Source organism: Clupea harengus, chromosome 16, assembly GCF_900700415.2.
Source record: "Clupea harengus chromosome 16, Ch_v2.0.2, whole genome shotgun sequence".
NCBI lineage: Eukaryota > Metazoa > Chordata > Actinopteri > Clupeiformes > Clupeidae > Clupea > Clupea harengus.
The window spans coordinates 25,110,814-25,137,129 of record NC_045167.1 but is presented as its reverse complement, the minus strand read 5'-3'; the positions used below and the strand labels follow the sequence as shown (position 1 = coordinate 25,137,129).

Sequence of the window (26,316 nt, the reverse complement as noted above, 5' to 3'; positions counted from 1 at the left end):
GCTACTCATTATTTAACTAAAATACTTGTAACTGTTGTCATACATTTAGTCCAGTCGTCACGGCCAGTGAGACCAGAGGGGTGAATTCAGGACCCAAAAGCAGACACACTGGAACTGAGGTTGTGAAGAGAGATATTTAATGAATCTGTCCTTTAAACAGAAGGCCAGGCAAAAAGAGCGCCAGTCAAAGACAGTTCAGAGTCACAGTTCTAACAGTAACCAAAAACACAATCTAGAGATACTGAAGAGCATACAGATCTCACAGTACACTTGATCATACACAAGAGCAGAGTTAAAAAACAAACAGTGGTTATACACAAGAGCAGAGTTTAAAAACAAGGCAAAACTCTCAGACTAGGCAGGTACAAGATTTCCAACAAAAGGTCAAAAATATCAAAAACACCAAGATTCTGTTCAGTTACACATTCACATTCTGATAAAAAGAATAAAAAAAAAAGAGTTCAGTTGTCAGAGACTGGAGCCATGAGGGGGTTGTTACCTCCAGAGGGGGGTTACCTGCAGCCTACAGGGTTCAGAATTCCCATGTTTGAGACCTTTATTAAAAATAATCTATTCAGCTGCAGGACTGAGACCACTGCACCACTCACACTGAGACCATTCAAATCAAACCAAACCAAACATGGCAAAGAAATCATCTTGCAATAACATTCAACACTTAGTACCCTTCCTTTAATTTCCTGCCCTTAGTTTAACCCTTATGCGGAAAAGCACAGTGAGAGAATCAGAGACAGAGGGTAGAGATAAAAGCATCAGGAGGGGTGTGAGAAATGTCAACCTGACCCACACCTAATTACTGCAGAGTAATTAAAACTAGAACACCATTTGTGTTCCAACGGTTAACGGCCCACAACTTATAGCCTTAAATTACAACCAATGTCCTCCTTTGTCTTGCAATTTGAAGGGCAGTGCCCTAAAGAGGCACACACGTGTTCAGTGTTTTGCAAGAAGTGTTTTCATGAAATTGAAAACTGAGTTAAATCAGCTTTTAGTTTTGCTTTGTCTTCCATTGTGAAAAAAAATTCTGATTGCTGTGTGTAATTTTCTGCAAGAAGTGTTTTATGAAATATATACACAAACATAATTAGTACAGGAAGTAGTACTGAAAGCTGAGGTTTTCTATAAAACGGTAGTTTAATATGCAGTGTGCACAAGTATGGAAATCTAGCTGAATGGCTCCAGTTTCATTCAAGCACTTTCTACACTGTTATGATCTGGACTTGCTTTGTGGTTCAATCTGTGGTTGTGTCCTGAAGCCTACAAGATTTAAAACAGATTACACCATTTGTCTTCCAATTCTTTCATTCTTTTTCTTAGTTGATCTGTTTCTGAACCATGTTGACCCTTTAAATTCTTGGTGAATTCATTGAATTCCTCTGCTTTCTTTCGGGCCTCATCCTCATGTTTTTTAATCAACATATCAAATTTCTTTTGATTCTGTTCTTCAATTTCCTTTAACTTTTTCTTGTGCTCTTTCTCTCTGTCTTCATCCTCGTTCTTTCTCCTTTTCTTTTCCCCGTCCTTTTCTCTATCAAATTCTTCCTGAAGCTCTCTGATCTTCCTCCGGCTCCCATCATCCTCTTTCTGCCTTTTTTCTGTTTCTTCTTTTCTTGCGTTATTCCATTCCCTTTCTTGCTTTGACCAAGCATGCTTCATCTCTTCTATCTTTCCTGCATGTGTCTTCTCCATTCTCTCTCTTTCTTTCCTTTCTTTTTCTCTTTGCGCTTTTTCTTTAGAGTCCCTTTCTTCTCTTGCTCTTTCCTTCTCAGTTTCAAAATCTTCTCTCATTTTCTTTTGCGCCTTCTCCCATTGTTCTCTCTCCTTTTGCTCATCCTTTTTTTCTTTCCTTCGTTCATTTTCCCCACTCCCCTAACTCTTTCTTTCTCTCCTTGCGGGTCTCCTCAGTCAGCTCTTCAGCGTCATTCACTCTAGCCTCTAACTTCCGTCTCTCCAGTTCATCTTTCTCCTTCCTAGTCCTCTCTTCTTCATCCCTTCTCCTTCTTTCTGCTTCTTGTCTTCTCTCAAATTCAGATCTCTCTTTTCCTTGTATCCTAATCCATTCCTCATGTTCTTTTGCTGCTCTCTCTTTCTCTTCTTCCAGTTGTTTTTTGTGCTCCATCTCCCACACTTCTTTCTGTTGCTTATGCTTTCGCTCAACTTCCTCTAAGGTCCTAGTCAATGCCTGTCTCTCGGTCTCCTCTTTCTCTCCTCTTTTTATCCTCTTTATTTCTCTCTTCCCTTTCCTTACTCTCTCTCTCATCTCTCATTTCATGTAAATTGGTGATGTACTCCTCTTTTTCTCTCAGCAGCTTCTCTCTCTCTTCTCTTTCCCTCTGTATTTCCTTTGTCTTTTCGTCCATCATTGTTCTTATTTCCTCATCAAATTTGGCCTGGAGCTGTTCCTTCTCCCTCTCAATTTCCAACTCCCTCTCTCTCATCATGTTCTCAAACTTCTCTTTAATTGCAGCTTCTGCCATTTGGAACATCTCATTTGTGTAACCACCCCCACCGTTCTTCTCCACCATCTTGTCAATTTTTTCCATCAGCTCAGTCACCTGTTTGGAATTCCTTTTATCTTTGTTATTGAACACATGATACCGTCCATCACAGTCAGAGACTAGTTGTTGAATTGGACGACTTTCTTTGATGTACTGTTCAATTGATTGATCACCTATAGAATCCCCTTTTGTGAAAAGGGTAATGGTAAACTTTCCAGCCCCGGTCCCAAAGGTATCTTTGATGAGTTTCAACGTGTCCCTTTCCTCTTGTGTCATCCTGGTACCAATCGCATGAATCACCAGGAACACATGGGGTCCAGGGGCCAGCAAGCTGAAACGCTTAAGAATTTCTTTCATGACATCATCATTCGAGGCATCTGTATCAAACAGCCCTGGTGTGTCTACAACAGTAACAGATCGGCCATTTACTAGTGCTGTGTCTTTCTGACAACAAGTCGTCACTGATTCACCTGAAGTTACAGATATAAAAACGTCTTTCCCCAGGATGGTGTTTCCTGTTGCACTCTTCCCAACTCCTGTCTTCCCAATCAGCACGATCCTGACACAATCTGGGGTACTGTCTGGATTCTGAATGACTACAAAATGAAATGAATGAGAAATGATAACACCTTTTTCTTTAATAACCTTCATGAAAATGTACTGTAAGTAATCAATAAGAAAGCTGTTATTAACAGACTGGCCTTCAGCTATCTCTATGACAGCTGACAGATTACTATGCAACACTGGCATGTTGTCTCTGGGTAGAAAGCTCTACCTAAACCTTTAATACCCCTAGAAACTGTGCTGTATGTTTTTGCAACTTCTTTACACTGCGTGTGGTGCACATAAAAACATTTTTGATAATCACTAAATCTAGAAGGACTTCAGTAAGATTTAAATATACGTTACATCTCATAGATCAACACATTCAATTGCTTCCAAGGACGAAGAGGAAAACATGTAACATGCTTACACTATGTAACATATATACTGCTTGATACACTTAATGTAATAATAACCTTTAGTTTTTTCACACCATAAATGCTGTTTGCAAATTATTACATAATAAATAGAATAAAGAATAAAGAAATGCAATATTATGGATGTAGCAATGTCTCTGGATGTAGTTGCAGCTATGGACCACTACATCTTCTCCAACTCTCTCTGGAGCCTGTCTCTCTCCTCTATTTGAGCTTCCACAAACATATCAGTGGTGAAACATTTGTCTGATTTGCCCTTAATCTTCTTGAGCATTTCTGATATCTGCTCATGCCCACCCTCCTGACTAAGCACAAAGCAATCTATAGGACATTGCTGCTCTAGATTTTTTTTTTCTCCTAGACTATCCTGTACAGGTTTTGGAATATTTGTGAAGAGTATCATAATGTAGTCATTCACATGAAGACCAAAAATGGTTTTAATCATCTGTAACTCCTCTCTGTCTTCATCAGTAAAGTGACCCCCAGGCAGAGCGAGCAGGAAAGCATTGATCCCAGGAGCACACTGAGAGATGGAACGGTGGCACTTCTTTAGCAGCTTTTTCAGTGAGAAAGGCGTTGTGGCAAGACTTGGCACTTCAACCAGAGTGACTGTGTATCCACATACATCAGCTTGCCTCTTCAAAAAGTCTGAACTGAAATTCAGCTTTGAGTAAGACTGTGATAGTATGATGTTGCCGATGGATGTCCTATGGATTCCTTTCCTCCCAAACAGCATCAGATTCATTGGTGGCAAATATGCTGAGATGGCACGGAAAGAAAAGAAGAAGTAAACAAAAAAATCATCAGCCTGGCTGTCATATTCTTCATGGTTTTACTCTGGATTTCACATTGTCAACAATCTTCATCATGTAATCTGTAGTCTGATGAAGTATACTGCAAAATGCTTTGAAAACTGTGTAAATATTGGTACTTTCGCTATTCACCATATCTGCACCATAGTGGTAATTACAAACAATCATTTAGTTTTCTCTAAAATGAGATATACTACCTTTTTTGACGGCAGGGTATTACGATACCTTTATAATATTGGTATTCAGTGCACCTAAACCTACAAACTCACAGTGACATTTGTGACGCTAACATGCTATGCTATGTTGTCCTTTTTAATTATTATTATTGTATAAGATTAATGCAAACAATCAAAGGTGCAGTTTGTAGTTTTGTATTTCATATGTTCAGCAAAATATTAACACTTATTTTCATCTGGTGCCTTTTCCAGGAAAACCCATTAAACGACACACAGGACTCACAAAAACGAGCTAAGCTTGCTGACTTCAATCAAATGAAACAAAATTTAAATGTAATCAAGTGTCTCAATCAAGTCACTCTTTTATACCTTTCTCTACTTGTAATAAAGGTAACCCTCCTAAAGATTGGTCACTGAGAATAAGAATATTTTAATATTAGTTGCCAATGTTAAATAAAGAGATAAAGACATAAATAGAATAATTAATTAAATAGAAATAGATAGAGGGAAGTATGTTTATATTTTGACGTGACCAAATTCTTTTATTTTCCCTTCTCACTTTCTTTCAACCCTTTGATTGATTCCTTTGAACTCTCCCTGATAATACTCTTTTAACGCTTAAATTGATATTTCCTTCATTGCTACTTCTTCAAATTGCTTCACCTTTTGATACATTTCCTTTTTCTGCTAAGACACATACACTGATTACACACATATCCAGGCACAGTGACTATTTATTTTCTTTTGGGACTTTTGAATTTTATTTTATTTTATTTTATATTTTGAATTTTAAAGAGCTCTCTTTTATTTTGGAGTATATTCATTATTCTCATTCTCTCTTTATTCTTTTCTTAAGAGAAGGTTACTGGCCTAAACCCTCTAGAACATTAGAACAGAGCACCTCTCTCTTAACTGTAAAGGTCATTCATTCTTTCACTCCCTTAGCTACACAAAGAACACAAAATCCAAAAGAGACTTTGCACTGGTCCACAATAGTATTAGTAGTTGTGAACACATTCAAATAAATAAAGATAAACACCCCTCAGGACCATGTTCCAAGCCCATAACATGAGTTTCTGCACATTCCAAACCTAAAACCTCGGGGTCATTATTGATGACCAACTGACTTTCACGGACCACATTGCCTCTGTCTCTAGGTCCTGCCGCTTTGCGCTATTCAACATCCGCAAAATCAGGCCGTACCTAACCCAGTATGCCACCCAGCTGCTGGTGCAAACCTTGGTGAATTCCCGCCTTGATTACTGCAACGCCCTCCTAACGGGCCTGCCGGCTTGCGTGGTGAAACCACTACAAATGATCCAGAACGCGGCGGCGCGTCTGGTGTTCAACCAACCGAAGAGGGCACACGTCACCCCGCTTCTTATTGACCTCCACTGGCTGCCTGTAGCTGCTCGCATTAAGTTCAAGTCACTTATGCTTGCCTAGAGAGTGCTTGATGGTTCTGCTCCCACCTACCTAAATGCTCTTGTAAGGGCAAATGTTACACCCAGGATGCTGCGCTCTTCTAGTGAGCGTCGTTTGGCACTGCCGTCTGTGCAAGTACGGCAGTCCAGACTATTCTCATTTGTAGTTCCACGTTGGTGGAATGAACTACCCAGCACTACCAGAGCAGGGGCGTCCCTCTCTACCTTTAAGAAGCTCTTGAAGACCCAACTCTTCAGAGAGCACTTCCCGTCCTAACTGGCACTTCGACTAGTGCGTAACTTGCAATTACAGCAGTTACATTTCTGCACTTCTTTCTTTCTTTTTTATTTCATTTTGTTATATTTCTTATGTAAAGTAGTATTTATTTATTGTTACACCAGGTCCTATTGCTCGTAGCTTGAATATTCTCTCCCTTGTACGTCGCTTTGGACAAAAGCGTCTGCTAAATGACTAAATGTAAATGTAAATATAAAACAGACAACAGGCTACAATACTATTATTAACTTCCATTCATTTGTAGGTTCTTAGACTGAGTGCTGTATCAAACCTACAATTTCATAATCAGTGGTGCATAAGGGCAGACAGATATTAAGCTAGGGAAAACAGAATAATACTTCAAAGAGAAACTGGCCTTGCTCCTCTGTTAAATAGACTGTTGGGCTCCACATGTTGGTGAAGTGAAGGAAGTTGTTAGCAACCACTATTTTGTTATTAATTTGTTGTTGTTGTTGTTAATGTTACCTGTTATTGGGGATGACCATCCTACCGCCCCAATCATCGATGTCATGGTCTTGCCTTAATGGTTGACAGACAGGTATTGATAGATGGTGGATGAGTGTTTGGATCAATGTATGGATCAATGTATGGATCAATGTATGGATGGACAGAAAGCCGAAACAGAAAAATGGTTAGGATTTCAGTTAGAATCATACCACACCTGCTTATACTATACAGTACATATACATTACATAATAACTTACTCATGAAAGATGTATTCCTTTTTTCTTTGAGTTCAGCATGCTGGGATGAACTTGCTGTTGATTGCGGAAGACAGAGACATGGAATATTTAGTCAATCAAGTCTGTGGAATAATTTTATATCCTAGATGCAAACATTAGTATTATAAGCAGGAGAACAATGAGTAAAGCAATAAGAGTATGACTACTTCTTATTGGACTAGTAATGGCTTCAGAACTGATGGAAGCAATGGGTCCATCGGATTACTAACACACAATCTCAGGATTTTGTTTCTGAAATATGTCAGGTGCATCTTCAAAATAAAGGGACTGTTCTTCAGCCTTAGCTGATTATATTATCAATCTTTTTCAGAATTTCCACTTGCATGTGGTGATCTTCATGTTTTCTGTTCAATCTGTAACACCCTCCTCCACAGACTTACGCAAGGCATCACACGTGTCTATTGCTGCAGGCATGCCAGAGTTTTAAATGACCCCCACAACACCTCGGGAGACTGGATCCGTGGGTGGGTCACGCACACGACAATAGATAAACGGTTATAAACATCTATAGATAAAAAAATCTTCAGTAGCGGTGGGTGTCTAGATTACGTTTTTTTCCGTTAAAATTTGCTGATGAAGGAGGGGCTTATAAAGTTTTGTCTCACTGCTGCCTTTTGACTTGACAACTTGACAAACATGCTTACAATATGTAAAATATATGCAGCTTGATACACTTTTTGTAATAATAACAGTTTTTTTTCACACCTCCCATTCCATAATTGTTGTGCGCAAATTATTAATTATTACATCAGAGAAGGTGAAGTAAACATTTTACAATATTATGGATGTAGCTGCAGCTATGGAACACTACATGGCAAAGCAAAATAAGAAAGCAAAATATATCTTACCTGGTGAGCTGTTGAGCTGCTTCATCATCTCTTCAATTTTCTTTTGATTCTGTTCTTCAATTTCCTTTAACTTGTTCTTGTGCTCTTCCTCTCTGTCTTCATCCTCTTTCTGTCTCCTTTTCTTTTCTTCCTCCTTTTGTCTTTCAAATTCTTCCTGAAGCTCTCTGATCTTCCTCCGGCTCTCCTCATCCTCTTTCTGCCTTCTTTCTGTTTCTCCTTCTCTTGCTTTAGTCCATTCCCTTTCCTGCTCTTCCCAAGCATGTTTCATCTCTTCTATCTGTTCTGCATGTTCTTTCTCAATTCTCTCTTTTTCTTTCCTTTCTTGTTCTCTTTGCTCTTCTTCTTTAGAGTCCCTTTCTTTTATCGCGATTTCCTTCTCAGTTTCAAAATCTTCTTTCATTTTCTTTTGCACCTGTTCCCACTCCTCTCTCTCATTTTGTTTTTCTTTCATTCGTTCATCTTCCCACTCCTTCAACTCTTTAATTCTCTCCATGAGTATCTCCTTAGTCAGCTTTTCAGCCTCTTTCACTCTAGACTCTAACTCCTGTCTCTCCAGTTCCTCTTTCTCCTTCCTAGACCGCTCTTCTTTATCCCTTCTTCGTCTTTCTTCTTCTTGTCTTCTCTCAAATTCAGATCTCTCTTTTCCTTGCCTCTCAATCCATTCGGCTTGTTCTTTTGCTGCTCTCTCTTTCTCTTCTTTCAGTTCTTTTTTGTGCTCCATCTCCCACACTTCTTTCTGTTCCTTATGCTGTCGCTCAACTTCCTCTAAGGTTCTAGTCCATGACTGTGTCTGGGTCTCCTCTTTTTCTCTCCTCCTTTTATCCTCTGCTTCTCTCTCTTCCCTTTCCTTCCTCTCTCTCTCGTCTCTTCTTTGACGTTCTTTCTTGATGTACTCCTCTTTTTCTCTCAGCAGCTTCTCTCTGTCTTCATCCTCTTTCTTTCTCTGTTTCTTTTCTTCTTCCTTTTCTCTTTCAAATTCTTCCTGAAGCTCTCTGATCTTCCTCTTGTTCTCCTCATCCTCTCTCCTCCTTCTTTCTGTTTCTCCTTCTCTTGCTTTAGTCCATTCCCTTTCCTGCTCTTCCCAAGCATGCTCCATCTCTTTTATCTGTTCTGCATGTTCTTTCTCAATTCTCTCTTTTTCTTTCCTTTCTTGTTCTCTTCGCACTTCTTGTTTAGAGTCCCTTTCTTTTATCACGATTTCCTTCTCAGTTTCAAAATCTTCTTTCATTTTCTTTTGCAACCTTTCCCACTCCTCTCTCTCATTTTGCTCATTTTGTTTTTCTTTCATTCGTTCATCTTCCCACTCCCTCAACTCTTTAATTCTCTCCTCACGAATCTCCTCAGTCAGCGTTTCAGCGTCCTTCACTCTAGCCTCTAACTCCTGTCTCTCCAGTTCCTCTTTCTTCTTCCTAGACCACTCTTCTTCATCCTTTCCCCTTCCCTCTGCTTCTTCTCTTCTCTCAAATTCAGATCTCTCGTCTCTTTGCTTCTCAATCCATTCCTCGTGTTCTTTTGCTGCTCTCTCTTTCTCTTCTTTCAGTTCTTTTTTGTGCTCCATCTCCCATACTTCTTTCTGTTCCTTATGCTGTCGCTCAACTTCCTCTAAGGTTCTAGTCCATGACTGTGTCTGGGTCTCTTCTTTATCTCTCCTCCTTTTATCCTCTGCTTCTCTCTCTTCCCTTTCCCTCCTCTCCCTCTCGTCTCTTCTTTGACGTTCTTTCTTGATGTACTCCTCTTTTTCTCTCAGCAGCTTCTCTCTCTCTTCATCCTCTTTCTTTCTCTGTTTCTTTTCCTCGTCCTTTTCTCTTTCAAATTCTTCCTGAAGCTCTCTGATCTTCCTCCAGTTCTCTTCATCCTCTCTCCGCCTTCTTTCTGTTTCTTCCCATCTTGCTTTAGTCCATTCCCTTTCCTGCTCTTCCCAAGCATGCTTCATCTCTTCTATCTTTCCTGCATGTTTGTTCTCCATTCTCTCTCTTTCTGTCATTTCTTGTTCTCTTCGCACTTCTTCTTTAGAGTCCCTTGCTTTTATTGCGATTTCCATCTCAGTTTCAAAGTCTTCTTTCATTTTCTTTAGCAACTTGTCCCATTCCTCTCTCTCCTTTCGCTCATTTTGTTTTTCTTTCCTTCGTTCATCTTCCCACTCCTTCAACTCTTTAATTCTCTCCATGAGTATCTCCTTAGTCAGCTTTTCAGCCTCTTTCACTCTAGCCTCTAGCTTCTGTCTCTCCAGTTCCTCTTTCTTCTTCCTAGACCGCTCTTCTTTATCCCTTCTTCGTCTTTCTTCTTCTTGTCTTCTCTCAAATTCAGATCTCTCTTTTATTTGCCTCTCTAGCCATTCCTTGAGTTCTTTTGCTGCTCTCTCTTTCTCTTCTTTCAGTTGTTTTTTGTGCTCCATCTCCCATACTTCTTTCTGTTCCTTATGCTGTCGCTCAACTTCCTCTAAGGTTCTAGTCCATGACTGTGTCTGGGTCTCTTCTTTATCTCTCCTCCTTTTATCCTCTGCTTCTCTCTCTTCCCTTTCCCTCCTCTCCCTCTCGTCTCTTCTTTGACGTTCTTTCTTGATGTACTCCTCTTTTTCTCTCAGCAGCTTCTCTCTCTCTTCATCCTCTTTCTTTCTCTGTTTCTTTTCCTCGTCCTTTTCTCTTTCAAATTCTTCCTGAAGCTCTCTGATCTTCCTCCAGTTCTCTTCATCCTCTCTCCGCCTTCTTTCTGTTTCTTCCCATCTTGCTTTAGTCCATTCCCTTTCCTGCTCTTCCCAAGCATGCTTCATCTCTTCTATCTTTCCTGCATGTTTGTTCTCCATTCTCTCTCTTTCTGTCATTTCTTGTTCTCTTCGCACTTCTTCTTTAGAGTCCCTTGCTTTTATTGCGATTTCCATCTCAGTTTCAAAGTCTTCTTTCATTTTCTTTAGCAACTTGTCCCATTCCTCTCTCTCCTTTCGCTCATTTTGTTTTTCTTTCCTTCGTTCATCTTCCCACTCCTTCAACTCTTTAATTCTCTCCATGAGTATCTCCTTAGTCAGCTTTTCAGCCTCTTTCACTCTAGCCTCTAGCTTCTGTCTCTCCAGTTCCTCTTTCTTCTTCCTAGACCGCTCTTCTTTATCCCTTCTTCGTCTTTCTTCTTCTTGTCTTCTCTCAAATTCAGATCTCTCTTTTATTTGCCTCTCTAGCCATTCCTTGAGTTCTTTTGCTGCTCTCTCTTTCTCTTCTTTCAGTTGTTTTTTGTGCTCCATCTCCCACGCTTCTTTCTGTTCCTTATGCTTTCGCTCAACTACCTCTAAGGTTCTAGTCCATGACTGTCTCTGGGTCTCCTCTTTCTTTCTCCTCATTTTATCCTCTGCTTCTCTCTCTTCCCTTTCCCTCCTCTCCCTCTCGTCTCTTATTTGAAGTCTCTTGAAGTAGTACTCCTCTTTTTCTCTCAGCATCTTCTCTCTCTCTTCTCTATCCCTCTGTATTTCCCTTGTCTTTTCGTCCATCATTGTTCTTATTTCCTCATCAAATTTGGCCTGGAGCTGTTTCTCAATTTCCGACATCCTCTCTTTCATCATGTTCTCAAAGTTCTCTTTAATTGCAGCTTCTACCATTTGGAACATCTTGTTGGTGTAACAACCCCCACCATTCTTCTTCACCATCCTGTCAATTTTTTCCATCAGCTCAGTCACCTGTTTGCGATTTCCTTTATCAATGTTATTGAACACATGATACCGTCCTTCACAGTCAGAGATTAGATGTTTAATTGCAGGATCATCATTTTCGATGTACTGTTCAACTGAACGATGACCTAGACCATCCCCTTCTGTGAAAAGGATAATGGTAAACTTTTCAGCTCCAGTCCCAAAGGTATCTTTGATGAGTTTCAACGTCTCCTTTTCCTCTGGTGTCATCCTGGTACCAATTGCCTGAAGCAGCAAGAACACATGGGGTCCAGGGGCCAGCAAGCTGAAACACTTCAGAATCTCTTTCATGACATCTACATTTGAGGCACCTGTATCAAACAGCCCTGGTGTGTCTACAACAGCAACAGATCGGCCATTTACTTGTGCTGTGTCTTTCTGACAACAGGTCGTCACTGATTCACCCGAAGGTACAGATTTAAAAGCATCTTTCCCCAGGATGGTGTTTCCTGTTGCACTCTTCCCAACTCCTGTCTTCCCAATCAGCACGATCCGGACACAATCTGGGGTGCTGTCTGGATTCTGAATGACTACAAAATGAAATTAATGAGAGATTATAACACCATTTCCATTGTCCATTAATAACCTTCATGAAAATGTACTGTAAGTAATCAATGAGTGAGCTGTTATTAATAGATTAGCCTTGAGCTAGCTCTAAGACAGCTATGACAGATTACTATGCAACACTGGCATGTTGTCTCTGGGTAGAAATCTCTACCTAAACCTTCAATACCCCTAGAAACTGTGCTGTATGGGCCACATCCTGAATATCTGTGTTTTTAAAACGTCTTTACTCTATGTGTGGTGTACATGAAAACATTTTTGATAATCAATTAATCTAGAAGGACTTCAGTAGAGTTCAAATATAAAAAGTGGAAATGATATCCCATAGATCAACACATTCAAGTGCTTTCAAGGACTAAGAGGAAAGAATGTAACATGCCTACAATATGTAACATATACGTATGCTGCTTGATACACTTTTTGTAACAATAACCTTTTGTTTTTTCACACCTCCCTTCCATAATTAATGTGTGCAAATTATTACATAAGAAAAGGTGAAGTCAATATTTTTAAATGCAATATTATGGATGTAGTTATGTGTCTGGATTTAGATATGTCTCTGGATGTAGCTGCAGCTATGGACCACTACATTGCAGAGGAAAATAAGAAAGCAAAATATGTCTTACCTGGTGAGCTGTTGAGCTGCTTCATCATCTCCTCAATTTTCTTTTGATTCTGTTCTTCAATTTCCTTTAACTTGTTCTCGTGCTCTTCCTCTCTGTCTTCATCCTCTTTCTTTCTCCTTTCTTTTTCCTCTTCCTTTCCTCTTTCAAATTCTTCCTGAAACTCTCTGAAATTCCTCTGGCTCTCCTCATCATCTTTCTGCTGTCTTTCTGTTTCTTTTTTTCTTTCTTTAGTCAAGTCCCTTTTCATTTCCTCAATTTTCTTTTTTTTCTTCTCCAACTCTGTCTGGAGCCTGCCTCTCTCCTCTATTTGAGCTTCCACAAACATATCAGCGGTGAAACATTCGTCTGATTTGCCCTTAATCTTCTTGAGCATTTCTGATATCTCCTCATGGCCTCCCTCCTGGCTAAGCACAAAGCAACCTTTATCACATTGCTGCTCTAGATTTGTGTTCACTTGCAGACTATCCTGTACAGGTTGGCCTTTGGGACATGACACACTTGTGTAAAGTATCATAATATAGTCATTCACACGAGGACCAAACATGGATTGAATCCTCTGTAACTCCTCTTTGTCTTCATCAGTAAAGTGACCCCCAGGCAAAGCGAGCAGGAAAGAATTGATCCCAGGTGCACACTGGGAGATGGAACAATGGCACTTCTCTAGTACCTCTTTAAGTGAGAGAGGCGTTGTGGCAAGACTTGGCGCTTCAACCAGAGTGACTGCATATCCACATACTTCAGCTTGCCTCTTCGAAAAGTCTGAACTGATATTCTGCTTTGAGTGAGACTGTGAAAGTATGATGTTGCCGATGGATGTCCTTTGGATTCCTTTCCTCCCAAACAGCATCAAATTCATCAGTGGCAAAGATGCTGAGATGGCACGGAAAGAAAAGAAAAAGTTGTAAACACAAATATTCTTCAACCTGGCTGCCATTTTCTTCATGGTTTTACTCTGGATTTCACATTCAGCTATTTTACTGCAAATGTCAACATTTGTCATCATGTAATCTGTAGTCTGATGAAGTAAACTGCAGAATGCTTTGCAAACAGTGTACATATTTGGTACTCTATTCACCATATCTGCACCATAGAGGCAGGGGCGGAGATCCCATTTCATTGTAGGGGGGGACAATACATGGTCAAATTTCAGAGTGTAATTCCGGGGGGGGGACATGAAAAAATTGCTTTCACGAGAGCTAGCATAAACTGCTAAATACCGAATTCTCTTATCACATTTACAAACAGAGATTCGAAGTCATTTTAGAATGATCTAAACAGCATTAAATGTACTAACACGAAATATCTATTCACAGACAAATAATGTCCAAAGTTCAAGAGAACTTGATGCTCAAAATAAGTTATAAAACAGCACAACAGGGAATCAAACTGGCAACCTTTCGATTACAATACGATTTCTCTACCTCCTACGCCACTGTCAGTCCATATTACTATATCAACATAGTTCATGGACCAAAGAAAAAGATGACATTAATTTAACTTCAAATAATTTAACAAATCTGGAGAGGCACTGAGATGTAGACCTACATTTATTAACTAGCATGAACCTGCCCTGACAGGACATTGTCCTAGACTTAGCTAGCTATCTTAACTGTGTTAATTACCGGCATGCGTGTGTTATCGGCAAACGTTCACGTTGTCATGCCAATCCATGAATAAGCTTATGTATACTTGTGCATATCGATTGGAACTTCGTAAATGGAGTTTAGAAAAAAAAACGTCTTCTTTACATGTTCTTACTGCGTTCGAGAATGAGGTAAATCTCTTTACATATCGTGTATCATAGCGGCAGCGACAGGGGACAGAGGAGGAAACAGTCTGACAATCTGACCGTGTAGGCTACTGGGCTGATTAACTGAAACACGGAGCTGCCGGTAGCCCTGCCCGTTGGAAACAGCATGTGAACCAAACCACTTTGAGGAATAGGGGGAACATGATTTTTCAACACTTAAAAACATTTTTTTTTTTACGTCTATAATTAACACCGCTTGTGTCGTCGTATTTTTATAAAAAAAAAAAGAATCAAAAAATATATTTTTTTTTTTTAGTTTTCAATGATTGTTGGGGGGGACAACTTTATGGTAGGGGGGGACACGTCCCCCCCGTCCCCCCCGGGATCTCCGCCTATGCATAGAGGTAATCCAGCTGTGTCCGATGGCGCTTGTGTAGCGGCCGTGGAGATCTCGTGCAGGAGATAGTTTGTCTGTTTTGTTTTTATGTTCTGTGTTCGGTTCCACTATGAGAATCCCATACACACGAAATGAACTACTAAAACATCAGAGCAACTTTATCCCCTAGTTGCCACCCTGATCTTCAGGGTTTTCATTCGGATATCCTTACAAACTCTACGGATCGTAGCCCAAAACAAACACACGAGAGGTCGCCCATGGAGGCTACTCCCCCGCAGCAGAGCGAGGGGCAAGCGAGCCGGCTGCAGACTCCGCTTGGAGAAGAAAGGTTTCCGTGCACCTTTACCTGGATTAGTACTGGCTAACGTGAGATCACTCAGCAACAAGCTGGATGAGCTCCAACTTCGGCTGAGGGCGGACAAGGGCTATTCGCATATTGCTGCTTTCTGCTTTACGGAAACCTGGCTCCACTCCAATATTCCTGACACGGCGATGGACCTGCCCGGCTATCAGCTCTTTAGAGCTGACCGCGATGCGACAGCCACCGGGAAAACAAAAGGCGGAGGAGTAACGAGTGGTGCAGCGATTTAACAGTCATCGCTGAATTATGTTCCCCCGATCTGGATTTACTGGTGATACACTGCAAACCCTTCTACTCAGCTAGATAAATATCATCCATTATCCTTGCGCGTGTCTACGTCCAGCCTCAGGCGCACGCTGACACTGCACAGCAACTTTTAGCAGATCAGATCACGGAGGTGGAGAACAAGTTCCCTAACTCCACTTTATTTGTCATGGGTGACTTTAACCACACTGATCTGAGATCTGAACTTCCAAAATACCATCAGCTGGTGCGCTGCGCCACCAGGGGAGAACGGACTCTTGATCAGTGCTATTCTACCATTAAAGAGGCATATCGCGCGTGCGCACCACTAGGCAATAGCGATCATTCTGTGATTAAACTCATCCCCACATACCAGTCCCTACTCAAGAAACAAAAACCGATCAAGAGGTCTGTCCAGAAACGAACACCTGATGCAACTGAATCACTACAAGCCTGTTTTGACATTACAGACTGGGCAGCTATTAAGCTGGCATGCAATGACATTGATGAGTATGCAGACACATGCTCATCCTACGTCTACTTCTGTGAGGAACTCTGCATCTCCAGACAATCCATTGTCATTTATAGTAATAATAAACCGTGGTTCAACAAGGAGGTGAGGCTACTGAGGAGAGGGAAGGAGGCGGCCCACAGGAGCGGAGATAAGGACGTGTACACCAAAGCCAAATATGCCCTCAGCAAAGCCATCCAGCATGCTAAAGGGGTGTATAAGACTAGAATTGAACAACAGGTCGGGGATAAGAACATCAGAGCTGTCTGGAGGGGCCTACAATCTGCCACAGGCTACAAGAAGAAGCCCCCCCCCCCACCTCTAACGACCCAAATCTACCAGACCAGTTCAATGTGTTCTGCACAAGGTTTGAAGCACCGTGTGGGTCCTTCCAATCGGTGCCTTGGCTGCGGCGGCGACACCAATCAGGATCCAGGAAGTATGTAAACACATACACGTTGTGGATTAGCCTGCCTGCCTACCTGTTCGGAATGGATTAATTAGCCATGGATATCAGGCGATTTTTGAAGAGACCATCAGTGCTCCCACTCCCACAGATGCCCGCAAAAGGCCTCAAGTACAAAGTAAGACTGAAGAAGATCAATTCACGTTTTTAAACGTTGTTTTGGTTCGGACAACATTGCATTAAGACAGGGACAAACTCTATTAACAACGTGCTTGCAAATACGATGATGTAGGTAACAAGCCAGCCTTCCCGGTGCCATCTAAATAGGCCTAATAAAACATCAATTATTTCAGCATTTGAAGATGCATGAGTAATTATCCTCACGCATATAGCTGTAGATTAGGCTAATTCATTGAAAATTGTAGACAGATTCTTTGCAAACCAGTTAGACATAGCTAAGTGAATTGCTAAGTGAAATGTTTTAGCTTAGCTATAGAATCTTCCATTTTCGCGGTCAAGGTCAAATATAAATGTAGCAGAAGAGAAACAGCAGAACAAGCATAAACCCGACCGGTGAGGCAGAGGTACTGTTTGCCTCCCCTCCGTGATTTTTTTGTTAATGTCAGATCAGCACTACTAAGAAGGTTCTACGCATGCGCTCAACCCAGTTTGTGAGGGATTGCGCAATATGAGATGAGGCACAGCCTCCCCTGCCCGTACGTCTTAATATAGCAATTGTGTTGTTGTGTTGTGTTGACATTGGAGGTTTCTCCAATGGTTAAAGAACAGGGGAAGTGTTTCATTGCAGCATGGTTTCTTTTTATCTTATACTTTTCAGCTGTAACAACCAGGGCCTGTTTCCAGAGACCTTAAATTTTTTTTTAGGTTCTATAGAGGTCCTTTCTTTTGTCTCTTCCTCCACCCCCTTCATTGTTGTGAGGCCTACACATACTTTTCTTTACTGTTTTCTTGAAATTGAATAAACTACAAACACATGTATTCACTGTCATTGATTTAATATGACTTTTACTGATAACATAATGGAATATAGCCAGGACAGCCTTACAAAGTTGCGACGCTTTGTGTTGCGTTGCTTCGCGTCGAGGTCTGTCTGATCACAAAATTCATAATTTACCCACCTCTAATTTTACCACTACAGCCCTGGATGCATCTCCAAACATGTGTGAGAAAAGGAACTGTTTTTCATCCTTACCCATTATATTGATAATCTTTTCCAGAATTTCCACACGCATGTGCTCCTCTTCATGTTTTCTGTTAAATCTGTAACACCCTCCTCCACAGACTTGTATGAGACAACCCAAGGCATCGCTGTCATTGTCGTCAACACTGCTACCAACCGCCTCTTCATATTCATCCTCATCTTCAGGTAAGAACTTCACTACAAGGGTTCGTTCCAAAGCCTGAACAAGCACAGAGGTCAAGATCGTCTCCACTCTTGTATAGTCAACATCTGTGAGGTCTTGAGGTTGTGCAACCAAAATGTATGCCTGAGGACCTGGACCACATAGGGAGACACATTCTTTCATCCTCCGCTGTAAGTCTTCCTGTGTGAGCTGACTACTCATCAGATTTGGGGTGAGGACAACAGTCAGGTGTTTGTCAACCACCAATCCTTCTGCAGCTATACACTGATTTGGAGGTGCTTGACTTCCAAATGCGTAGCTGCCCAGAATAACATTACCCACATGGCTTTTCTCTGACCAGTCCTTCCCGAAAATCATGATCCCCACTAGAAAAAAATACATTAGATTGACACATTAGATTTTCACTAAGCATAGCCGTGGAGCTATGGTTGAACAGCAGTACGTGGTGATTTGCAAAAAGGTATGACATTGAAAACTGATTGTAAAGCAATATAAATGCTTGAGGTTTACAGAAATAAACTGGGTTTATAAGTGTCAGCACATTATCCAATACATCCATTATACAATGCCATAGCACTGGATCTGAATGAATGACTGCATGTTGGGACACTACGTCAGCTGTAGACAACAGCATGATCTTGAAGGCTTCTACTGAGATGCTGGTGAATGTATCTGTACAGGGGTGCAAACTCATTGGGGGTGAAAAGGGTGACAAATATGCAAACCCCCCCAGATGGCTCAACACAATGACCTGTTGACATCAGTAGTTTCAAATCACATAATTATTTAATTATTCTACCTCATTACTACCCCTAAATTGCCCAAGTCGCAACTTTTTTTGGAATGTGTTGCAGGCCTGAATGGCAGGAATGGATGTCTATTTACAAATCAAATGAAGTTGACCAGACAAAACATGAAATATTTTGTGTTCATACAGTCTGCAATGAAATACAAGTCAAGGCAAATATATGAATCACTGCTTTCTTTTTTATTTGCATTTTCCATACCGTCCCAACTTATTCTGATTTGGGTTTGTAAGAAAATACGTACCTATCCCTGTTTCCAGGCACACCATACTGATGCCAATGGAATTAAAATGCTCTTTATTTGCTAAATCCAATGCCTATATGTGTAGATTCTATATCTGTGTGCTCAAATTACGACAGTGAAAACAGACGTTAGGCGTCACTATGTACGTCTTCCCCTTCCAGTGTTTCCAAGCTTATCCTACTTACTAGTTGGACGGCCTCCATCGTTTGAGTCATCGCTTACGTCTGAGCTTTTCCTTCCTCTTGAAGTTTGGTTTGACTCTGTTAAAAAACAGAAAAGGTGGTATTTCAGCCAATTTTGAGATATATTCCCTAAAAGAAAATGAACAAACGTTATACAAACGTGTTAACCAGTCTCTGGTGTTTTTAATGAAAGATTTTAATTGATGTTCCCTTCCCTCCCTGCAGAGTGAAAAAACAATCAATGAAACTCGGGTTTCGCAATGTTCCCCTGTCGCAAACTTTACTCAAGTTCCTCCTGAACAACCATGGGCATTAGGGGTGTAAATCTCTCATGACAAAGACGATCCGATTCATATCTCGATACATGGGCACGATACGATACAAGAAAAGATGCATGTTGATAAAAACGATTCAGTACGATTCGATTCGATTCGATTCGATGCGATTCGATGCAGTTCAATAATTGAAAACACTGAGTTGTGAGGAAACAATGGACCTCATTCTCGAACATTTTCTTAAGTGTCTTATTAAATATCTTCTTACCAACCTCAGAAAAGATCTCCGCTGGATTCATGAACGCTTGGAAATGTGTTCTTAATTGAATGCGCTTTCTCATGCACCTGAACTTGCATACAGAAACGCCCCGCCAGCTCCTTATAAGGGCATGCTATTGCAACGTGCACACTCCACAGGCAACTCGAAAGCAACTTCAGAGACTGATCAAAATCATTTCAAAGAAAGCACCGGTAAACCCAGACCTAATTTCACCAGGGAAGAGGTGGAGGTGCTGTTGCAGAATGTAGATGTGTCCATTCTATTCCACTATGTCTATATCCACGCGATTTAGTTTAGTGCTTATTTATTTATTCACTGCCATTTGCAGTGTTCATATAGTGCTTTTATTTATGTTAGGACATCACGATGGCTCGGTCTCTGAATCATGACTATAAATATTAAACATAATTGTTAATGATACAAATATTCTTCTATTTATTATTATTATAATTATTTAAATCCGAGGATGTCTGTAGAAACACACAATCAACAACGATTTATCCTTCTTGGCTAAAGTAGCTAGCATAGCATAGGCCATTGAAATTAATAGGTTAGCTGGCATAGCATTGGCCATTTAAATTACTAGCGTGCGTAGCATTGAAATGAATGGGAGTTGTAGTCTGTCATTCTCTCCAGGTCTTGGCGTTATTTGTGAGAATACAGCCTGATTGGTTTATGCTATGCGGGCATTGGCCAATGACAGGCTGTCATTGGGCCTCATTCTCGAACATTTTCTGAAGTTTCTTCTGAAATGTTTCTTACAGGCTTCGGAAAAACAACGTAAGAAAAAGACCTCCAACAAATTCATGAACGCTTGGACATGTGTTCCTACGCAGCAGAAGTGTTCTGAGCTGTGCTTCCCCGGAAGAGTTTTCTTAAATTGAAAGCGCGTTCTCGTGCACCTGGATTTGCATACATACACGCCCCGCCAGCTCCTTATAAGGGCACGCAACTGAGTGACGTGTGCTGTCGGAATCTACCGAGTCCACGCGAAAGCAACTCGTAAGCGAGTCATGTCAAAGCGGAAAGCGAGCACAAGTAAACGCAGATATAACCTGTGTAGAGGTGGAGGTGGAGGTACTGTTGCAGGATAGATGTGTCCATTATATTCCACTATGGCTATTTTAACGCGATTGAGTTTAGTGCTTATTTATTTATTCACTTACATTTGCAGTATTCGTGTACATTTACATTTAGTCATTTAGCAGACACCTTTGTCCAAAGCGACGTACAAGGGAGATAACAGTCAAGCTACGAGCAATGGAGACCTAGTGTAACAATAAATACTACTTTACATAAGAAATAGAAAAACGAAATAGAAAATTAAAAAGAAGTGCAGGAATGTAACTGCTGTAAGTGCAAGTTAGGCACTAGTCGAAGTGCCAGTTAGGAAGGGAGGTGCTCTCTGAAGAGTTGGGTCTTCAAAAGCTTCTTAAATGTAGAGAGGGACGCCCCTGCTCTGGTAGTGCTAGGCAGTTCGTTCCACCAACGTGGAACTACAAATGAAAATAGTCTGGATTGCCGTACTTGCACAGACGGCAGTGCCAAACGACGCTCACTAGACGAGCGCAGCATTCTGGTGTAGTCCTTTTATTTATTTAATTACATCTGTAGATCATCGTAGAATCATGACTATACATGTGAAATGTAATTGTTAATGATACAAATATTCTCGTATTTATTATTATTATAATTATTTTAATCCGAGGATGTCTGTAGAGTTGACGCAATCACCAACAATTTCTCACAAATTCATTAACACTTCTAACACGGAGAGTTCTTAAATGCGATTCCTCAAAAAACCACAAGATGGCCCACGGGGTCATCTTGTGGTTTTTTAAGGAATCGCATTTGATAAAAACTCTGGCCGAGTTACGACTGCTATTTCGAGTTCGGAAAGTCTTCTGAAGTTCAGAACAAATCCCGGATGATAAAACTTTCATGAATGCCAAATGTTTTCCTAAATCCAATTCAGAAGAAATTCCCTCTTAAATTCTTCTTAACTGCGTTCGAGAATGAGGCCCAATGTTCTGACTGAGATGAAATGAGTGTTTTGTGTTTTGCGTAGCAAAAAAACGGAGAGACAAACGCTCGTGAACCGATTCATAACTTTTAAATCGGGCAAAGACCGGTTCATGTCATTTTAATACCGATACGGGACTTCACGGATCGATGTAGTCGTATCTTACACGCTAAAAACGGATATCGATACGTATCGGTTATTTTTTGCACCCCTAATGGGCATGAATGGAAAGTTTAATTATTTGCCAAAAATATTTTTTACACCATTAGGTAGGCAACAGTTTTAATTATAAGTATATAATTATTTCAAAAAATATTAGTCATTCAGTATACCAACCAAATTTACACATTTTTAGATTGAAGTTACATTCTAAAAATATCAATAATTTCACATGAATTGACTCACCATCTGAAGGTCTGCCAGTGGGTTCCTCCATAGAGTCTGTGCTTTCCCTTGATCTTGAGGGATTTATCTCTGACACTGTAAGCAACAAGAAAGAAGTCTTTCAGGAAAAACTTTTTCAGGAAATGTTAGTTCTTGTACTCTGAGGGTCTTTTGTGAGTGCACAGACCACCACCAAGTTAAAAGGCTGTGCAAATAACAGGCATTCACCAAAGGTTGGGATGGTATGTTAAATTAAAATTAAAACTGAAAACAGTGATTTGTAAATTCTCTTTGACCTGTTTTACATATAAAACAATACAACAGCACATTATTTGATGTTTTACCTCCTGAATTGTATTGTTTTTCCAAAATAAACACTTAATTCAATTTCGATTCTTGCAACATGTTTCAAAAAAAGTTGGGACAGTAAAGCATTTATCACTTTGTAATGTTGCCATTCTAAATATGTTTAGGGACTGAAGTCACCAAGTGATGAAGCGTTTCAGGTGTAACTTTGACCCTTTCCTCCTGCAAACAAGTCTTAAGGTGTGCAACGGTACGGGATCTTTGTTGTCACATTTTGCGTCTCAAGTCAGGACTGCAGGTAGGCCAGTCCAGCACCCGCACACTCTTCTTCCTCAGTCATGCCTTTGAAATGTGTGCAGAATGTGATTTTGCATTGTCTTGTTGAAATATGCATGGGCGTCCCTGGAAAGGATGTTGTCTTGAAGCTTATGTTGCTCCAAAATCTCTATGTACTTTTCGGCATTAATGGTGCCATCACAGAAGTGTAAGTTACCTTTGCCAAGGGCACTGACACAACCCCATACCATGACAGACCCTGGCTTTTGGACTTGATGCTGGTAACAGTCTGGCTGGTCCTTTTCTTTTCTGAAAGTCCGGAGCACACGGTCTCCATTTCTTCCAAAAAGACCTGAAATACTGATTCGTCTGACTACAATACACGTTTCCACTGTGTGATAGATCATCCCAGATGCCTCCGAGCCTAGAGAAGTCGACGCGCTTCTGGACACGGATAACATAAGGCTTCCTTTTGGGACAGTTAAGTTTTAACTGGCATTTGTGGATGTAACTACGTATTGTAGTGCTTGACAAAAGGTTTGCCAAAGTAATCCTGAGCTCATTTGGTTATATCGCTTAAAGATGAATGACTGTTCTTGATGCAGTGCCGTCTGAGGGATCGGAGATCACGGTTATTCAGCTTAGGCTTGCACCCTTGCCCTTTAGACACTGAAATTCTTCCAGATTCCTTGACTCTTTTAATTATGTTATGCACTGTGGAGGGTGAAATATCCAAATCCCTTCCTATCTTTCTTTGAGAAACGTTGTTTTTAAACATTTCAAGAATTTGCTGACGCATTTGTTGGCAAACTGGTCATCCTCGGCCCATCTTTGCTCTAGGAATAGGCCTTTCCTGGATGCTGCTTTTGTACCAAATCATGATTACAATGACCTGTTGACATCAGTAGTTTCAAATCACATAATTATTTAATTATTCTACCTCATTACTACCCCTAAATTGCCCCAGTCGCAACTTTTTTTGGAATGTGTTGCAGGCCTGAATGGCAGGAATGGATGTCTATTTACAAATCAAATGAAGTTGACCAGACAAAACATGAAATATTTTGTGTTCATACAGTCTGCAATGAAATACAAGTCAAGGCAAATATATAAATCACTGCTTTCTTTTTTATTTGCATTTTCCATACCGTCCCAACTTTTTCTGATTTGGGGTTGTAAGAAAATACGTACCTATCCCTGTTTCCAGGCACACCATACTGATGCCAATGGAATCAAAATGCTCTTCATTTGCTAAATCCAACGCCTATATGTGTGGATTCTATATCAGTGTGCCCAAATTATGCCAGTGTAAACAGACGTTATAGGCGTCACTATGCACGTTTTCTCCTTCCAGTGTTTCCAAGCTTATCCTACTTACTATCTGGGCGGCCTCCATCGTTTGAGTCATCGCTCAAGTCTGAGCATTTCCTTCCTCTTGAAGGTTGGTTTGACTCTGTTAAAAAAACAGAAAAAGGTGGTATTTCAGCCAATTTGTATGTACATTTTAGTCAAATTGCCTACTGTGTCAAGATATATTCCCTAAAAGAAAATGAAGAACGCTTTATTGTCAAGCTAGGAAAAAACTGTCTTCAACCTGAACCAAACTTCATAATTTCAGGCTTTAGTTTAATTTTCATCTCCATGAAAACTATAAGTAATTTGAATAATATGACCCTCTCCAATGCAGTTGAGTCGACTAATAATTTGGTGTTGCCTTTTCACTCAGTTTGTTGAAAAGCCTAATCATCTGTAAACCGCAGTGAATTATTGTAGAGAAGTGTGAAAAGGTGAACTCCCTCCCCCTTCTCACTGTGGTCCACGAGGAGAGAAAGGCTGGACTCCCCCACCGTAATGGTTGGGTCCGGGTTCCCCTGCACCTGTGGATGCTGGCCAATTGGGACTGATTGGGTCAAATTAGCGCCATAGGCTGCCTTGTTAAAAGGTGCACCTCATTGTTGAGGGAGAGACAGACTGGACAGGCTGCAAGAAAGCTGAGGCAGGTACATAGACAAAACCTGTCGAGAGTTGTACCTTGCTTGTTTTAAAGCTTTAGTTTTGTTCAGTGTATGTTTCTATGTTTTTGGGGTTATGATTACCCTGGTTTTTGTTGATATGTTTTTGGGGTTCAAGTCCCTGTTTTTAGCCCATATACCATTTGAGAACTACAACTATTCGAATTAATACAAAATACTTTTGTTGAATATTGTCTTTTATAATAGAAGTAATTGACTCCGGAGTGAGAATCACTGGACTGCCTGAACTGGAAGTGTTACCATGGTTATTGTGGACAGCACTGGCAGAGCAACAGTGGGTGCTGTGGGTTCTGCACACCACGGCCAAACCCCCAGCTAGCAAACATTAATTATGTAGTCAGTAGTGTTAGCGAGTATCATCACATTGAAAGATGTGTTCATCAAATCATGTTAACCACAATCTCTGGTGTTTTATAGTGAAAGGTTTTAATCTTTAAAAAACACAGACACACTAAAGGAATTAGACACTATTTTTTTAATGAAAGATTTTAATCAATGTTCCCTTCTAAAACACAGACACACTAATGGCTGCCTGCAGAGGGAGAAAACTATCGACTATCGGGTTTCGCAATCAACCCCTTGTCGCAAAAATGAATTCAAGTTCCTCCTGAACAACCATGGGCATAAATGGAAAGCAAATACTTTTCAGTACACCATCCAAAATCCCTATTTTTTTAATTGAAAGTAACATTCCGGAAAAAAATCTAATTTCACATGAATTGACTCACCATCTGAAGGGCTGCCAGTGGGTTCCTCCATAGAGTCTGTTTCCCTTGGTCTTGAGGGATTTATCTCTGACACTGTAAGCAACAAGAAAGAAGCCTTTGAGGAAAATAAATCTTCAAGAAATGTCAGTTCTTGTACTCTGAGGGTCTTTTGTGAGTGCACAGACCACCAAGTTAAAACAGACCACCAAGAACTTCCTGTGCAACTGACTGGGTAACAAAATGTCTGTCAAGACATACAACGTGTATGTTAGGACATGCATTACTACATGTTAATTAGTACTACATTTGTAACTGAAAAATGTTTTTCCTGACTTGACTTACTGTTTGGATGATCACATTTATTGAATTACATCATCAGTGGGATGTGATTTTTCTGTCTTGAAGGTGGAAACTGTAAGAAAAACACTTTCACTCAAAATGCCCCATATTTCATATTTCAGTAATTCATTACTACTAAAACATAACATTTGACAATAAGAAAATAAGTTTATCAGTTGTTTCTGTTTCTCAGCGTCAAAACCAAGCAGTAAGGCAAGAAGGTGAAAGGGACTAATTTTAAATTCTAAAATATAAAACCTTTCTCCTTATAATTTACTTAATGACTATGGAGATTTGAGTGGTCATGTTTTTCCTTTTCTGTTTAAATTAATAACTAGAACAATTAATGAATGCAAAAGTAAGCGGACCCGAGGGTATCACCTGCGAGGAAAAGAAATAGGTATAGCACTTTAACCACAGACCACAGACATGCTTGATTTAGCCTACTGCTGGATTGGTCATTTTGGATTAATATTTCCTGATAACCAAAATGCTACCCTATCTTTACTCAAGAAATAACCTACAACTAAACAGGATTATTGTCAAAGCAACAGCACTACAAGATAAATATTATAAGTCCTGTATTTATCAGCATCAGCTAACCGTGGTTAGGGCGAAAAACAGTGAAGAGAATTAAACTACTGATAGCTGTGCTTGTGCCTCGGTGAATGTAGCCCCGTTTTCTTTGGTTCGAGTTGTAATTATTCAGCCATCATTAAATTCCACTAAATAATTATAACAAACTATT

At 40.3% G+C, this 26,316-nt stretch overlaps 2 protein-coding genes and 1 long non-coding RNA gene across 3 annotated transcripts; all 3 read right to left on the bottom strand.

Moving 5' to 3' along the window:
- Nucleotides 1–704: 704 nt before the first annotated feature.
- On the bottom strand, nucleotides 705–8,034 carry LOC116224051 (GTPase IMAP family member 4-like). Its single transcript, XM_031582606.1, has 3 exons — nucleotides 7,798–8,034; nucleotides 2,267–3,112; nucleotides 705–715 (listed from the first exon to the last, which is right to left on the bottom strand). The coding sequence occupies exons 1-3, from the start codon at nucleotides 7,823–7,825 to the stop codon at nucleotides 705–707; spliced, it is 885 nt and encodes a 294-aa protein (XP_031438466.1). The 5' UTR covers nucleotides 7,826–8,034.
- Nucleotides 8,035–10,614: 2,580 nt separating this feature from the next.
- Nucleotides 10,615–13,033, bottom strand: LOC105894369 (GTPase IMAP family member 5-like). The gene is made up of 3 exons (XM_042710033.1): nucleotides 12,661–13,033; nucleotides 11,303–12,000; nucleotides 10,615–10,656 (listed from the first exon to the last, which is right to left on the bottom strand). The coding sequence occupies exons 1-3, from the start codon at nucleotides 13,031–13,033 to the stop codon at nucleotides 10,615–10,617; spliced, it is 1,113 nt and encodes a 370-aa protein (XP_042565967.1).
- Nucleotides 13,034–13,335: 302 nt separating this feature from the next.
- LOC105895442 lies at nucleotides 13,336–25,792 on the bottom strand. The gene is made up of 3 exons (XR_004165438.2): nucleotides 25,572–25,792; nucleotides 25,251–25,322; nucleotides 13,336–13,530 (listed from the first exon to the last, which is right to left on the bottom strand). It is a non-coding gene; the product is annotated as an uncharacterized LOC105895442 (long non-coding RNA).
- Nucleotides 25,793–26,316: the final 524 nt, after the last annotated feature.

What these genes read in the sequence shown, in the direction of transcription:
- LOC116224051 (XM_031582606.1), bottom strand. Translation starts at nt 7,825, where the DNA reads ATGATGAAGCAGCTCAACAGCTCACCAG. An exon ending in GCAGCTCAACAGCTCACCAG is followed by an intron (nt 3,113 to 7,797) that starts GTAAGATATATT and finishes TTCATTTTGTAG; the next exon opens with TCATTCAGAATCCAGACAGT.
- LOC105894369 (XM_042710033.1), bottom strand. Translation starts at nt 13,033, where the DNA reads ATGCTCAAGAAGATTAAGGGCAAATCAGACGAATGTTTCACCGCTGAT. An exon ending in GCAGCTCAACAGCTCACCAG is followed by an intron (nt 12,001 to 12,660) that starts GTAAGACATATT and finishes TTCATTTTGTAG; the next exon opens with TCATTCAGAATCCAGACAGC. An exon ending in AAATTGAGAAACAGCTCCAG is followed by an intron (nt 10,657 to 11,302) that starts GCCAAATTTGAT and finishes TCGCAATAAAAG; the next exon opens with CAAGGGACTCTAAAGAAGAA.